Consider the following 15,908-nt stretch of genomic DNA (forward strand, 5'->3'; position numbering starts at 1 on the left):
AAACCTCTCTCCTGGGGAGGGGGGACAAACTGTTGCAAGGCTGGTGGCAGCAGGGAGATAGGCTTCTCCAGCGTGAGAGACTGCGCTCCTTCCCATAGGGGAGACACCCCAAACCCAGTGCCTGTTTAGGGGAAGGACTGACACCCCGGGGCCAGTGGCAGGACAACCCCTGCCCCAGTGAGGAGGGCAGGGAAAGGTATTTCCCCTTTTGTTTCGATGTGTTATAGACTTGTTTCCCTTTGTTTGCCAGACGCCTACCGGGCAGGCGCTGAGAAACAAACCCCGAAGAGGAAAGACAGACATGCTCCAGAGTGGGGCTGATTTACCCCAGGCCCTGTTCCTGCCAGAGGAGGGAGCGCTAACTCCAGCCAGGCAGAAGGGGCCTTGCCACACTTTCTTTCCTGCCTCTCTCCTGACCACCATCCTGAGCTGCCATCCTGATCCATGACGTTTCTATTGAGTATCTCATGTTCACATTCTAAATGCTATGATTTTTTACCCCTTCCCTGCCTGAGAGCCTATCCTCAGGTACTGATCTGGACTAGGTGAAGAATACTGTATCCATACAATTCAGTTCCACTAACCTTCTTTCATCAGTATAAGGAGTAAACTTACCTTCTACGCAAAGGCCCGTGTCTGTCATCTCCTAATGGGTCTCTCCACTTCTGATTAAACAGGAACCCACAATGTGAGCTGTTCCTTAATGAACTCATTCATTACTCTGAGGACTTCACACTTACTTTGCTTCAGGCTAATATATTTGCCATTAGTGCTCTGCATTGCTCTGGAGTTTACAGCTTGTAATAATTATGTCTAATTTTGATTTTTTTTTTAATTATTACATGGGGGAAAAATAGTAATTAGCTCCTTCGAAAGGGGAGAGCAGCAGACGTCAAAATAAAGGGAGAAAGGGAACCATCCAGCTGAGTAAGTCACTGCTGCATCTACCTACTAGGGTCTCATTTGTGGGTTTTATATTTTCAGAATTGTGTGTGAGATGGGGCAGGCACTCCCAGGGATCAGTTCCGGTCCAGTGCGCCTCTGCATCGGAGAGTGCAAACCTGAGTTCATGGCCACATCCTCACAACAGTACATGTTTGTGGTGAGTACCTGGGCAAAACCAGTGGGAGGGATGGGCGAGCCAAAGCATCTTTTCTGATTTTGGCTGATACACATACTAGGAGTGTGCTTTTGATGGACTTGTGGCTTGGGTGTGAGATGGGAAGCCAGGAAGTCCTGAGTTCAAATTATGACTCTAACACTGACTTCTCTGTGATGTTGTACAAGCACCTAATCAAGCGGTCTGATTTTTTCAGACATGCTGAGCCCCTGTGGCTTCCACTGGCCGAAGTTTATGTCCCCAGACTTCTGTTTTATTTTCCCTGCATGTTAAATGGTGATACTATTTACCTGCTTCACAGAATTGTTGAGCTCAATTAGGTCCTGTTTGTAAAGTATCTTGAGATCCTCTGAGCAGAAGCACTATGTTAATGTAAGTTCATCCTGTAGCTAGGTACTATCCTGCCATGGAACTGGTGTCATGTTGTTCACAATTTTCCTCTTTCTCGGGAGGGGAAGAATAATGAAGACATGTTACTTTTGTATTTAATTTACTGGGATAAATCTATTGTGTTGCTTCTTGCTGCTCTCCACTGTACGTGTTCAGAATCATAAAAGATTAAAGTTGGAAGAGACCTCAGGAGGTCATCTAGTCCAGCCCCCTGCTCAAAGCAGGACCTACACCAACTAAATCATCCCAAGCAGGGCTTTGTCAAGCAGGGCCTTAAAAACCTCTAAGGATGGAGATTCCACCACCTCCCTAGGTAACCCATTCCAGTGCTTCACCACCCTCCTAGTGAAATAGTGTTCCCTAATATCCAACCTAGACCTTCACCAGTGCAACTTGAGACCATTGCTCCTTGTTCTGTCATCTGGTACCACTGAGAACAGCCGAGCTCCATCCTCTTTGAAAGCCCCCTTCAGGTAGTTGAAGGCTGCTGTCAAATACCCACTCACTCTTCTCTTCTGCAGACTAAATATCCCCAGTTCCCTCAGCCTCTCCTCACAAGTCATGTGCCCTAGCCCCTTGATCAATTTCATTGCCCTCTGCTGGACCTCTCTCCAATTTGTCCACATCCTTTCTGTAGCAGGGGGGCCTAAAACTAGACGCAGTACTCCAGATGTGGCCTCACCAGTGCTGAATAGAGGGGAATAATCACTTCCCTCGATCTGCTGGCAATGCTCCTACTAATGCAGCCCAATATGCCATTAGCCTTCTTGGCAACAAGGGCACACTGCTGACTCATATCCAGCTTCTCATCCACTGTAATCCCAAGGTTTTTTTCTGCAGAACTGCTGCTTAGCCAGTCGGTCCCCAGCCTGTAGCTGTACATGGGATTCTTTCATCCTAAGTGCAGGACTCTGCACTTGTCCTTGTTGAACCTCATCAAATTTCTTTTGGCCCAATCCTCCAATTTGTCTAGATCACTCTGGACCCTATCCCTCCCTCCAGCATATCTACCTCTCCCCCCAGCTTAGTGTCATCTGCAAACTTGCTGAGGGTGCAATCCATCCTATCATCCAGATCATTAATAAAGATGTTGAACAGGACCGGCCCCAGGACCAACCCCTGGGGTACTCTGCTTGATACCGGCTGCCAACTAGACATCAAGCTGTTGATCACTACCTGGGGACCACCCAGGGATCACCTTTGTCAAACTAAGATACTGAAGGCCCGACCGAGTCATTTTTTATCATTCGCACATGAATACTAAACATATCTGACTTACTGTCGGTCTCTACATATTTAAATTTCTCCTGCAGCCTACCTTGGGAATGGAGTAATTCTGCATCCCGATATCGAATGACTTCCTCTTAGGATGCTAATTCAGTGTCGATTCCATCCATGCACTTAATCAAGAGCTGCTCTTTGGGGTAGTGGATTTCCGTTTGTTGAGTGATCATTGCGTCTTTCCTTTATTTAATTAGCAGCCTTTTGATTCATAAACTTGCGAGACACAGCTGGGGCTTTTTGTATCTCCATTTTTGCCTTCACAGGGCACTTTATCCAACCACATTGATTTTATGCTGAGTGGAATCTGTGCATGCAGCGAAATGCTAGCACTTACCAATTGTCCACAATTTGTAAACTAATTGATAGATAAATGAGGCCAGCTCCTGCTATCTGTCAGTGTTATGAGCACCACATTGCCATGGATTGTATTTATTCAACCACGTTGCACTGGTGCAAAATATTAATGTGCTACTGGCCTGGTGAAGGAGAGAGTCTGAACATCAGTGTAACCAGAGAAGGCAATGAGGAGGAGGGCAGTCTGCTCCGTTCCTGTAGCACCTGTTACCTGAGGGTCTTAAAGCACTTCACAAATGTTAATTAAAACTCATCAGTCCATGTTTACAAACTTTAAAAACACAACACATGTCTTTAGTGTTGTGATGATAAAATCAGGGTTCCATTCTATCAAAAGAAGCACATTTTAAAATCCTCCACTTTATAGACAGGGAAACTTGAATTCAAGGCTCCAGTTCAGCAAAGCACTTAAGCATATGTTAAAATTTAAGCTTGTGCTTAAGCCCTTTACTGAATAAAGACGGGCTTTAAACACATTTGCCCATTACCTGATTAAATTTTGTATGAATATGTTGCTAATGAAGGGAGCCAAGCTCTCAGCTGGGGTCAGCTAAGCCTACTGTATATGCACAGGGCACTTGTAACATGAGATGCACCAACACAACCTTTCCCAACGGTGCGGCGGAACCTAGAGGCACGAGCTCTAAGGCTGAGAGGGAAGTTCAGTCTCCATTGCCCACTGAGTCCTTGGCCTCTCTCCTGTGACTGCCAACAACAGGTCTCGCGTATTGCCAGGTGTGGCAGTAGTTGCTGTGATGTGGACACCAGCCTACTGGGAATAGAGCTGACACCCTTCCCACAGGCCACTAACAGCCACCAGCAGGGGCGGCTCCAGGCACCAGAGCAGCTAGCATGTGCCTGGGGCGGCAAGCTGCGGGGGGCGGCCTGCCGGTCCCTGTGAGGGCAGCAGTCAGTCTGCCTTTGGCAGCATGCCTGCGGGAGGTCCGCCGGTCCCGCGGATTCGGTAGCAATTCGGCAGCGGGTACGCCAAAGCCGCGGGACCGGCGGACCTCCCGCAGAAACGCCACCAAATTGGCGTGACCAGCAGACCACCCGCAGGCGCACCGCCGAAAGCCACCTGACTGCTGTGCTTGGGGCAGCAAAACACATAGAGCCGCCCCTGCCACCAGATAGTATTCTGTATCAGGGACCTGGGCTGGATGATTTGATAGCCTTGAAGTGAAAAGCCCTGTGTCCTTTTCCCATTCTCCTTAGCCATGCAGATCCCTGCCCCTGGGCAGTTCTTTGGGTTATCCTGAATATTCCAGTTTCCAGTGTAACAGGCAATGGGCGTCTTATTGGTCTTTCTCAGATTGCCAGTTTTTAAAGGAAAATTTCCTAGCCCTACAGAAGGAACTCTCTTGTGGTTTGGGTTAAATAATAACCAGGGCCCAGCAGAAAGTAATTGCAAAAATTAATCTTGGAGTAATACCTTGCAGCAACCTGTTAAACATATGCTGAGCATTATTGCTCCTTGCATTGTCCCTTTTTTTCCAGCACTTCCTTTATTATCATTTCTTTTTCTCAGGCATCAAAACCTTCAAGTAAATAATTTCCTTTTGCTATTTGGGGTTTTTTTCCACCCCATTGCACAGCCACAAACTCTGTTAAATACAGTAATAAAATTGATTGGTACCTTAAAACAGAGTTCTGTTCCGACTCTGAGAGGGTTCATGCCTTAATGAGCTCATTAGGGGACTGATATGCTGCAGGATCTATGCTGTCAACTTAGTGATGCCCATTTTACCTGGAGAGGTGGAGCCTATCTGTAAATCTGCCATAATTTACATAGAATGATACAAGATAGAAATGGGGAAATCCTATTTGGTTGCCTAATTGCAGCCCTGGTATTTTGGCTGGGGGAGGTTATAGAATTTTTTTTTTAATGTCCCTAGCACCTGCTCTTCCCCCTTTCATTTGTTTAAGAGAATGACCTTTTGAAGGTAGAGTCTACACTCTGTTCAGGGTGCTACCTCTTGGAAGCTTCCTGAATTTTCAAAGACACCTTTTACCCTGTCTTGTAATGCTTGAACAAGGCAACACCCAAAACAATTAAAAGGTGACCCATTTAAAACTGATTCAGGGATTTTTTTTTTTTAACATAATGCATAGCTAGCCTGTGGAACTCCTTGCCACAATTTACTGATGCCAAGGGCTTGGTAGGATTCATAAAGGGTTTATATATGTAGAAGAGTGACCACAATGAGAGAACATTACAGTAATTAGAATATAAAGCACACACCGGATAAGTAATTTTTCATGAATTTGGGGTTGTATAGCTAAAGTACACCCACTCAGGAGTTCTTAAATTTAAGCTTTATTAATCAAGAGAATTTTAAAGATTAAAAACAGAGAAATTGCAGAAAGTAAAATAAAGGTGGTTTTATGGTAGTGCTTAAAAAGCTTAACAGAACGAATTCAACACAAAGTGCTTACTTTATCTAGAAATAATAATTCCCAAATTACAATAATTAAAATTCTTATCAGCCAGTGACAAATTAATTCTACCATTACTGTACTATTCTAGGAAGTTGATCTTGCTATCAGCATGGAACAGTGTATCCTTACAGGTCCGTATTAATTTGCCAGTCAAGTTTTAGCTCAGTTAAGTTCTGGGACTGTCCATGAAAGTTTAACTGAAAGCCACTCTGAATTTGGAAATTTAAACAATTGCTTAACTGCTGGCATGTCCATTCAGTTCTGAATTGCTTCTCTTTGCTGTATCCGAGGTTCAGGTTTATAATCCACTGATAAACATCATGTTGTTTTTAATATTCAAACCATATTGTATTGGTGTTGTCATTAGATAAGATAAAATTGGGTCAGAGAGAGAAGCCAACCATGAACTGCTTGAGAAGAAGTCTTCCTCTCTTGGCATGTTATTCCATATTTGTCCATTCTGAGGTTCCTTGTGCTTCCCAATGGACCATCCACTACCAACCATTTTCAGAGCCAGGATACTGCCCTAGATAGATTGCTGGTCTAATCCAGTCTGTCAATTCCTTTGATACCTGTAAGCATATGCTGAGGTTTGAAAGCAATGGAGAAAACAGCACCAACTCAATGTGCTGACTCTACTATGAAGCAGGTAGTACCCAGGGATTGGAGATGGGATGCTGCCAGTTTGCAGATGAGTCATCAAGTGGTAATGTGGAAGCATTAGTGAAAAAATTTGGTTATATCCATTGATTGAAAACAAAAAAGTACCTGCTTTCTGCAGATTCTCTTAAAAGGAATAAGTAGCCTTCACTGATGCAAGCAGTATAAAAACTGGCATTGTTACAACAGAAACAGTGATGTCAAAGAGGATATAGGACTGTAAACTCCCAGGGATGCCCAGATAACTCTTTCTGTCACTGATGGGAGATAGACCCTCCAACCACAATATTCTCGTTATTGGTTTGTGTGTATTATGGACAGAGCTGATAGTGCTGCATATAGTTAAGGTTGCCCAACACTTCCCATTATAAGACTCTGTTTTCTGTTGATTATAACGTTGCCAAATCCTAACCATCTGGAGTAAAGACTTGACATTTGGCAGGAAGGTTGCCCTGTTAGGAGTTTGCCTTTTGCTGTTTCTCTGTGGGGGAAAAACATCCATATTTAGCTGAGTTATAAACCTTTGAAAAAAAAATCCTAGTTTGGACATGCTCAGTTGAGACTTGTTAGAATTTGGCGGCTGAATTGGGTTGTGAAGGCTGAGGTGAGTTTCCCTGCATATGCTATTCCCAGCTACTCAGGGCCGCTGTGGCACCAGGCCTATGAACTGAGAATAAGGAGACTCTCTCTGATGTGCCTCAATATTCCCTCAGGCATGATCTGATCCTGGCTTGATCCCAGCAGACAAAAGCAGTGACCTTCTTCTTTCCTTTCCTTCTCAAGGAGCCAGCGGTGAGCTCCCTGAGCCCTAGCCGTGGCCCAGAGTCTGGAGGGACCATGATGACCATCAGTGGCCACTACCTGGGTGCCGGCAGCAGCGTGTCTGTGTTCCTGGGAAACCAGACCTGCGAATTCTATGGGTAAGAAGGGGCAGAGCGTGTCTGTGTTGTGATCCCTTCACCCCACCCTAGTGCAGCTTCTAAACTATTCCAAGCTGCAAACTCCCGTCCTCTCATTAATCCCATGATGTCATCTTGTCCGTGAGAGCGGCTGACTCTGCCATTGCAATGAGTTGATTCGATGTATATTAATTTTATCCCCTTACGTGATTTGCATATTAAAATGATGTCCCCTCCAAAAATCCCAAACAAACATCACAGCAATTGTAGAATCCCTTTTAATAGTCCTCAAGCCAGTCCGTCCTGAGCAGCTGTAATCCCGCCCAAACATACTATCCATTCCATACGACAACAGCAGGCGCTGCATACATGACTGCATAGTGTACATGGAATATATATGCACTGGAACGGGACATGCTCTTCATATCTCTTGTACAGCACAGGTAGGATTTTCAGAAGTGCTCAGCATTAGACTGACTAACCCCACTGGGAGACGAGTCAGTCCAACGCTGAGTGCTTTTGAATATTCCACCCAGGGTGTATAAGATTATAGGGTGAGAGAGGGGGGAACGGAGGAAGAATCTGCTCTTTCAGGAAAATGTTCTGTTTGGGGTCATGAAATCAGGCCAACTGCCCACAAATGCCACCTGATGAAGGAGCTCATCCGCTTAGAGGCTCCTCCAGGGCAGTGGGGATGTGTCCCTTCTGCGCCCACTGAGGGAGCACAAGGGTCCATCTAGGGCAGTGCTCCACCGCCGGCTGTACCAGCAGAAAGCAAGCGTCTGTCTATTATTATTATTCGTATTGTTCACTCAAAGGCCCTGGTCAGGGTCAGGGTCCCATTGTGCAATCACACGTAGGAAGGAACAGTCCCTGCCCCATAGAGCTTAGATATAAACTCTAATCCAATATCCTACTTCCTGCCAGGCCAGATTAGAACAAGGGGCAGTATAGTCCAATAACCCACCTCTTTCCATATTGGACAGCACATCTCAGAGAGATTGTGGCTGAGTGTTTAGAATGGTGCTTTTTATCAGGACTGTTGACATCTGTTCCCAGTTCTGCTGATTCATCCTGACCTTAGGAGAGTCACCTTCTCTGTGCCTCGGTTTCCCCATCTCTATAATGGATAACACTATTGCTTATCTAGAGTACCACACTTCATGGGGTCAGGGCCGGCTCTAGGTTTTTTACCGCCCCAAACAAAAAAAATTTTGGCTGCCCCCCACCCCAGCCCTGGGCTCCCCCCCCACCCGTACCCCCTGCCACCCCAACTCTGGGCTCTCCCACCCCACCTGCACCCCCTGCCGCTCCAGTGCTGGGCTTCCCCCCACCAGCGCTGACTCCGCCCGCTCCCCCCTCGCCTCCAGCCGTTCCAGCACTGGCAGGGTTGGGGTAAGCAGTGGGGCTCCCGGGCCACGCCTCAGCAGGGCTGAGGAGCTGGGACAGGGAAGCCCCAGAGGGAGCGGAGCCCCGCACGGCAGCACCCCACCCTCTATGACCCCGCTCCTGCTGCTGCTCCTGGCCTCTCTGCCGCAGTCCCTGGGCGGCTCTGGCCGCTTCGCCTAGCCCCGGCTGCAGCGCTGGGGGGCCGGCTGCCCTGCGGCACCTTCAGGCGGCTCCGTGTGCCCCGAGGGGCAGCCCCCAGCCCGAGTGTCCCGCACTCGGAGCCCGCCCGGCCATAAGGTGCAGGCGCTGCTCCCTGACACGAACCACAGCGGCCCCAGGGCACCCCCCATGCAGGACGCGCTGCTGCTGCCAGGGCTGGCTCTAGGCTTTTGCCGCCCAAGCGCAAAAAAAAAAAAAAAAAAAAAAGGCTGGCTGGAATGCCGCCCCTGAAAATGTGCCGCCCCAAGCACCTGCTTGGTTTGCTGGTGCCTGGAGCTGGCCCTGCGTGGAGTATAAAACACTTTGAGATCATCCTGTGTAAGTGAGCTCCTCCCTAAAGGTCAAACATGATCATTTATTTATCATCAGTTCCTCTTCTACCCAAACATAGGGCCAGATTGCATCCTCAGATGCACACGCTGCATTTGAAATCAGAGGAACTGGCATGTGTGCATTCAAGGGCAGAATTAGCCTCATACTCTAATCCCTTAACTATATGATTATTTCCAGGCCACCTGCAGATACTGACCTGCAAAATCCTGCCACGCTTTAAATTATCTGCATGTTCTAATTACATCAGACAAGCAGCAACTTAAACACAGCAAACAGCAGTATATAAATTACACCATCTTGCCATGCAGTGGCACACTGTGGTCCGTATTGTCCTTGGCCTGCTTTGTGGCAATGAACTCGAATTGTTGTAGAGGTGAGGGAGAGCCTGATTAGATGAAGCAGTTTCTAATGAGATTCCCTCTAATTACAGCTTCCGCCATTCTCCCGTCTCTTGGAAGAGTGGGTAGATTCACCATGACGACATAATAATAGCACAGAAAGCTAATTAACTGATCACAGGGAGCTCAGAGTGACTCTGCCAGCAGTGATGCGTCACTTTGAATCTCATGGAAGGACTAAGCAGGGCTCTGTGAATTCTGATCTCCGGCACACTAGAGCGTCTGCACCAATGCAAGGCCACTGGGATGAGGGGATGTGGGAGATAAAAGGCAGCTGAAAGAGCAGTGAGTGCTTTCTGAACAATGCTGGCTGTGTGACTATCTGGGGTGCCATTCCCAGAATGTGTGAGATGAGTGGAGGAAAGGAATGAAAAGAGGGCTCCTTTTCACAGAATCAAGTTGTCGCAACGACGGTTGGCAAAGAATTATTGCTCTTGCCCACCACTCCCCACACAGGCCCTGCAAGTCATTTCCCCCCCCCTCCCACACACACACACACACACACACACACACACAGTGAAGAATGTATTCTCTGTTAAAATAGATCAAGTTGGAAGAGTGAGGAGATGGGAGGAAAGGGTTAAAAGGAAGATGGAAGAGACAGTGGGAGACAAGGTTCCAAACCAAATTTAATCCAAATGATTTAAAGTCTTTTTTTCAAGTAGCTCTGTTGTGATTGGCACTAAGTGTCTCCTTCCCCTTGTTGCCATTCCCAGCATCAGGCCCAGGACTAAATGGGCCATAGAGCCTGCCTTGTCCTCTCCTCTCTCCAGGTCAGAGTTGAGACACAAATTTGTCCTACCACTATCAATGCCATCTGTGGATAAATACAGGATTCGATCTCCAGGGCTGTCAGTCTGGCATCTTTCATGCCAACACTAACATCACTGTACACTTAGGGCTAGTCTACACTACCTGCCTGGATCGGCGGGTAGAAATCGATCTCTCAGAAATCGATTTATCGCGTCTCATCTAGACGGATAAATCGACCCCCGAATCGACGTGCGTACTCCCACCTCTTCAGGAGGAGTAAGTGTCATTGACGGGGGAGCCGCAGCGGTCGATTTGCCACCATCCTCACAGCGGGGTAAGTCGAATAGGATACGCCGAATTCAACTACGCTATTCACGTAGCTGAATTTGCGTATCTTAAATCGACCCCCTCCCTTAGTGTAGACCCTAGCCTCTTAAACTACACAAGTGTTATTAGACCTGTCTCAGAAATGAACGAATTGAGACACAGAGATGGTAAGTGACTTGCCCAAAGTCACAGAGTGAATCAGTAGCAGAGTTGAGAGACGAACTCAAGGTGTTCTGACTCTCATTCCCCTACTCTCACCACGAACAGATCCCTTTCTGTTGTTTAAGCATGTTGCTAAGCAGCCCACGTAGCAGTTCTTTGGGGCTCTTAGGGAAGCAGATGGTCTGGTCTGTCCAACCACCAGGCATCAAGTCCTGAGGTTCATTCCCAGTTCCACATGGGAGATAGGAAAACAAAGCTGCAAAGAGAGTAATGATATTGTTCTAGTTCTGCCCGGCCCTTCTCAGGTTGAGACTGGCTGCTTTTCAAGGTCCATGTGTGCCATGGGGCGGGGGGGAAGGATTTGGCTTTTGAATAAGCATACAAATCTCACTTGGAAAACAGCCATCTGCTTTCACATGCCCAGCAGAAGGCAGCAGGTTCACAGAGGGATGTGGGAGGCTGCCACTTGGCACAAAGAGTAATTTCAGGGAGTCTGACTTTCTCTTCGGATAGGCAGGAGGGGTCTCCACTTGCATGGAGACTTCATTGCTCCTTTGTGGTGATAATGAATTCTCAGTGTCCAGAGCACCTGCCTCCCCACTTGGAAAGCACATTATTCACTTCCTGTCCTAAACTGGTGGGCAGCATTGCTATTGGGCTATTAACAGCTGCCACATCCCACCCCAGAAACGGCTGCATTTGTGGTAGGAGTCGTGATTGCAGTGGATGTAGAGCCTTCCCTTGGAGGAGCGGCACTATGGAAACGTAAGAGGGTTCCCATTCCTGTAGCACGGATACTCTCTGGCTAATGGCTCTCTGGTTTCTTTTTCACAGGAGGTCCATGAATGAGATTGTGTGTGTCTCTGCTCCGTCAGCACATGGCTTGGGCCCCATCCATGTCTCTGTCAGTGTGGACCGGGCGCAGTTAGAGAGCACTCTGGAATTTGAATACATTGATGACCCCAGAGTACAGCGCATCGAACCTGAGTGGAGCATAGCCAGGTAACAAGAGTCTCACAGCTTCTTCACATCTCCTTCCCCAGTGGGAGCGAGTGCATGGCACAGAAGCTAACTCACCAGATATAACAGAACTAGAGATGTGCAAGCTGGTTGGATTCTATGGGAACTGGTCTAGGCCTTCACCCTGGACTCAAAGGGGAGTGTTTTTTAAGATATTCCATTATTTTTCATTCCCTCTTCCCCATATTCCGCCCAGAGGCAGGCAATGTTGAAATACCATGCAGGAGGCCTTTCCTACCAGGGTCCTGGTTCACCTGGAAGCAGGAAGTGTAGAGAAGGACTACCCCGCCCCCCATGCAGTTGCCAGCCTATTCCTGCAGACATCGGCTGTTTGGATAAGTTTGCAAACATAGAGATGATCCCCAAGCCAAATTTACCCCATACTCTGCGCAAGCTGCAATCCAGTGTTCTGGTTGGGATCCATCTCTAGTGCTTACCTGAATTCAGATGTGCTCATGTACAGCAAAAAAAAAACAACATATAAAGGAGAGGAACCTTATCTTTTGCAAACCCGCTCTGATTGCATTTTAGGCAGCAGCATTGTTTTGTCCTTTATGTGACCTGCTTTGCTCTCCATCCCTGTTAGGAATCATACTGGAAACTCTCATGCCATGGAATCCACACTAACTTGAAAAATTATTATGCTCCTTCCTGGTCCCTCACCTACTAGAAAACATGGTTCAGGGCTCAGAGTCCTAGAACGTACCCCCTTGGGGAGAATACTTTTTGAATTCTCTTCGCTTGTTTGGCTGCCTTTGTCAACAGCCAGCTGGAGTCAGGTGACCCAGGGCTTATTTCACCTGTGTCAGTATTGAAGACATTGCTATTTCAGGCTTGATCCTGCAAGGAGCTGAGCACCCTCCCCTCTCTTGAAAGTCACTGGGTGTTAGAGATGCTCAGCTTCAGGGTGAGGGCTAGAAGCTGCATCCTTGTACGGTGGCTGCAGAGGCTCAGAAAACCCTTTTAAAAACACCTCGGGTATGTCTACACTTCATTGTAAGTCCAGTGTTAGTAGTACTCAAATTAACCTAGGGCTTGAGCGTCTACACTCATTTGTAACCCCAGGTTAGGAATTGTTGAACCCTGGGTCCAAACCTGGGGCACCAACATCTACAACTGCATTATGCAGGCCTGAGTCCAACCACCCATATCCAGACTTCCTCGCACCCTCCCAAAATGTGGATGCTCTAGCCCTTTGTTTGTGGCTCAGTGCAGGAAAACTTGACTGTCCTCCAAACTTGACTGTCCAGAGGACAAAGAAAGTCAGCCCATGGGACTGAGAGTTATTTTTGGTGGACTCCCACAGCATGAGTCAAGTGGGACTGCAGGTACACTGCAAAGCAACAGGCTTGAACCCTGGGTCCCAGCTTGACTCAGGCTCAGACCCTCCATCCCCTTGGGACCCAGGGTCCGATCCCTGGGTTAGCGCAATGTGTGTATAAATGGAAGGGGGATTAGGCATGAGCCTGAGTTTGAACCGTGGGCTTACATTGCAGTGTAGACATGCCTTCAGTCTCCTCTCTCAGGATATACCAGGTAAGGACAAAAGAAAGCCTATTTGGAATACCATGTCTCCCACGCAGGGTCCTGAATCAGTCCTTGCCAAACATCTACAGCATCCACATTTCCTGAGATGGAAAATCAGGTCCAGAGTTATTAAACCAATTGTAATTACCAAGGCAATCACAACAGTCTCAATCTGTGCAGAGATTCTGGGAGAGCAAATAAAGCCCCAAGATCACTCCCATCTGCTGACAAAGTGCACAATTGCTCATTAAAGTCTCCGTCTTGTAGCTCTGGAGAGTCTGGAATGAAACAAAAAACAGCAGCAACCAAACAAAAAAAAAAGCTGATGCTAATCAAAATGCTCTGTTTTATCCAAGATTCACTGCTAGGGACAGGATGGCAGGTGCTGCAGCGTCACTCTGACGTGTGGAGTGTTAAAAAGCTAGGCCAAATTCATCCCCGGTGTAACGCCATGAATCTGCACAAGGGATGAAACAGGGCCATTAATTTCACATTCCATTATTTAAAAAAAAAAAATGGCCAGTGGGAGAAATAAGTGTCTCCTGTGGAAAAAGACCAAGGCGGGTTAAAAGTGATGTCCTCCCTGCAGCCTGAAATCAAGGGTGAGTTGGTGTCTTGCGTGAGAGGGGTTTTGTAGGCTCATTTGAATCACTGGTAAAGATGCTAAAAGAGACATAGCTGGTATTTCCTTTAGAAAGGTGGGGGTGCTGGGCTACTGGAGGTGCTCTCCAGCAAATAAAGCAGAAGGAAAACCAAAGAGTAAAAGATCCCATGGTGCTTTTTGCAAAAGTTTGGAGGTATTAGCACCAGAATCATGGCCATATTCTAACCTGGCTCATGACATTCTGCTTCCCTACATTCCCATGTGGCTAACCAGACAGGTTATTTGTCATCCCTGTCCTGCCAAGCCTCTGCTACATGTGGTGTGTGGTGTCTGTGCTGTGCCCAACCCCAGAGGTGGCTGCGATCTGGAAGTGGGAGAAATAACAATCCCTTCATAGCCCATGCCATTCATCGTGCAGCACCCTGTTACTTAGAAGGCTCACTGTATAAATCGTTAAACACTGTGACTAATCTACCGTCTTTATTTATTTGGTCCTGATTGTTTATTTTTTCATCCTGCTGCTTTTGTTTGTGCCGAGCCTTGAAGTGTTATGTAGGAGGTGACTCTCCACTGGGGGACAGTCAAGACCAGAAAATCCAATTAACTTGAGAGACATCCCTCCCCAGAGACAGAGCGATAGTGTATTAATCCCCTGTGTCACCTAGTTCCTGTAGAGTCCACAGAAAACACCTTTCTGAGATCAACAAGCCTCTGTGTTGTTGGAGCACAGTCACTATATGCTGCTGCCGCTCTCCCCGCCAAACCTCATTAATCTGGTGTTCATGCTTCTCTATAGCGGACACACGCCTCTGACAGTCACGGGGTCCAACCTGGATGTGATTCAGGAGCCAAGGATCCGTGTGAAGTACAATGGCAAGGAGTCTGTCAATGTAAGTAGATGTCATCAAAGTGCAGTTGGCTTCCCCTTTAGCCCTCTTGAGATAAGTAGCCCCACCTTTACCTCCTAGTAACTGTTGAACCCAACGTGATGTTAGTAGCTTGGGCAACAGCGCAGGTGCATTCTGCCTCGACCAGTCCAGCCTGCTCAGCCGTCCATGTGTTTTCTGGTCTGATACATTCAGTGGCACAGCTGTTGCATCCCATTTGGAAGCACCTGGAACGTATGTGCATCTTACATTTTTATATAGCTTTTTGTGAATTCTTTTCAGAACCACCCACAGTCAATCCAATCCGTCCTCCGTTTTTGAGAAACACCATGTACGTTGGCAGCACTATATAAATGCTGGGTAGCAGGAAGAATCGTATTGGTTAACGCTCGTCAGATCTAATTTTCTAATTAAATATAAGCACCTCAAACTCAGAAAGGCCTCTTAGGTGTTTTCAAGCATCTGCCATTTATAACTGTCCCAGCTGAATTGTTGGCTTGTTTTGTTTAACTGGATTTCTAAAAGGAGCTGTGATCGGAGATTGAGATACTGTGTACTGGGGCATCTGAGCGATGAACTCATTTGCACAGGGAAGGTAGAAATGCCTGAGATAGTGAATTGTAAAGCGTAAGTGCTGATGGAGGCTTTGTCCCAGTGCCGCTATAATAAAGAGAGTGGTCAGGACAGGTTATTAATTGATATAGCTTTTCGTTTGTCATTAGGGGGAGGGCGCCTGTGCTCAGGTCAACTTTACCCTCTAGTGTTTGTTGTATTTACCAGCTGGGGACCCCAGGTGCTAGCACTGACTTAACCCTTTAGTGGAGTTCCCCATCTGGCAAGCAGGCTGGCTGAATGCATGCAAATCTGGCTTGCTGCCACAGTCACACCCCCAGCGTAGACCCTCATGGCCCCTAGGCAGCAGCTCCTGAAGAGAGGAAGCTGTCTTTCATGGCCTGGCTTGGATTTTTTTGCACCTGACTGCTTACTCCCTAGGTCAGCAATGGGCCTGGGAGTTCTGCAGTTGGTGCCTTCAGCCCCGTGCTACTGAATGGCCCTATGACGAGCAAGGTGGACCGGGTGCTCCAAATGGGCATTGTTGGTGAGATTGCTGAGGAAGAGTTAGTATTTCAAGCCGTGGAGGCC

At 47.4% G+C, this 15,908-nt stretch overlaps 1 protein-coding gene across 1 annotated transcript in view; it reads left to right on the top strand.

The window, feature by feature from the left end:
- Positions 1–15,908, top strand: part of PLXNA2 (plexin A2) — a 324,134-nt gene that overhangs the window by 250,021 nt on the left and 58,205 nt on the right. The window contains exons 14-17 of the mRNA XM_054026508.1: positions 985–1,102; positions 7,031–7,167; positions 11,562–11,729; positions 14,675–14,768. Of these exons, the coding sequence (XP_053882483.1) occupies positions 985–1,102; positions 7,031–7,167; positions 11,562–11,729; positions 14,675–14,768 (517 nt within the window). The remainder of the gene's footprint in view (positions 1–984; positions 1,103–7,030; positions 7,168–11,561; positions 11,730–14,674; positions 14,769–15,908) is intronic.

Source organism: Malaclemys terrapin, chromosome 4, assembly GCF_027887155.1.
Source record: "Malaclemys terrapin pileata isolate rMalTer1 chromosome 4, rMalTer1.hap1, whole genome shotgun sequence".
In the NCBI taxonomy this organism is placed as follows: domain Eukaryota; kingdom Metazoa; phylum Chordata; order Testudines; family Emydidae; genus Malaclemys; species Malaclemys terrapin.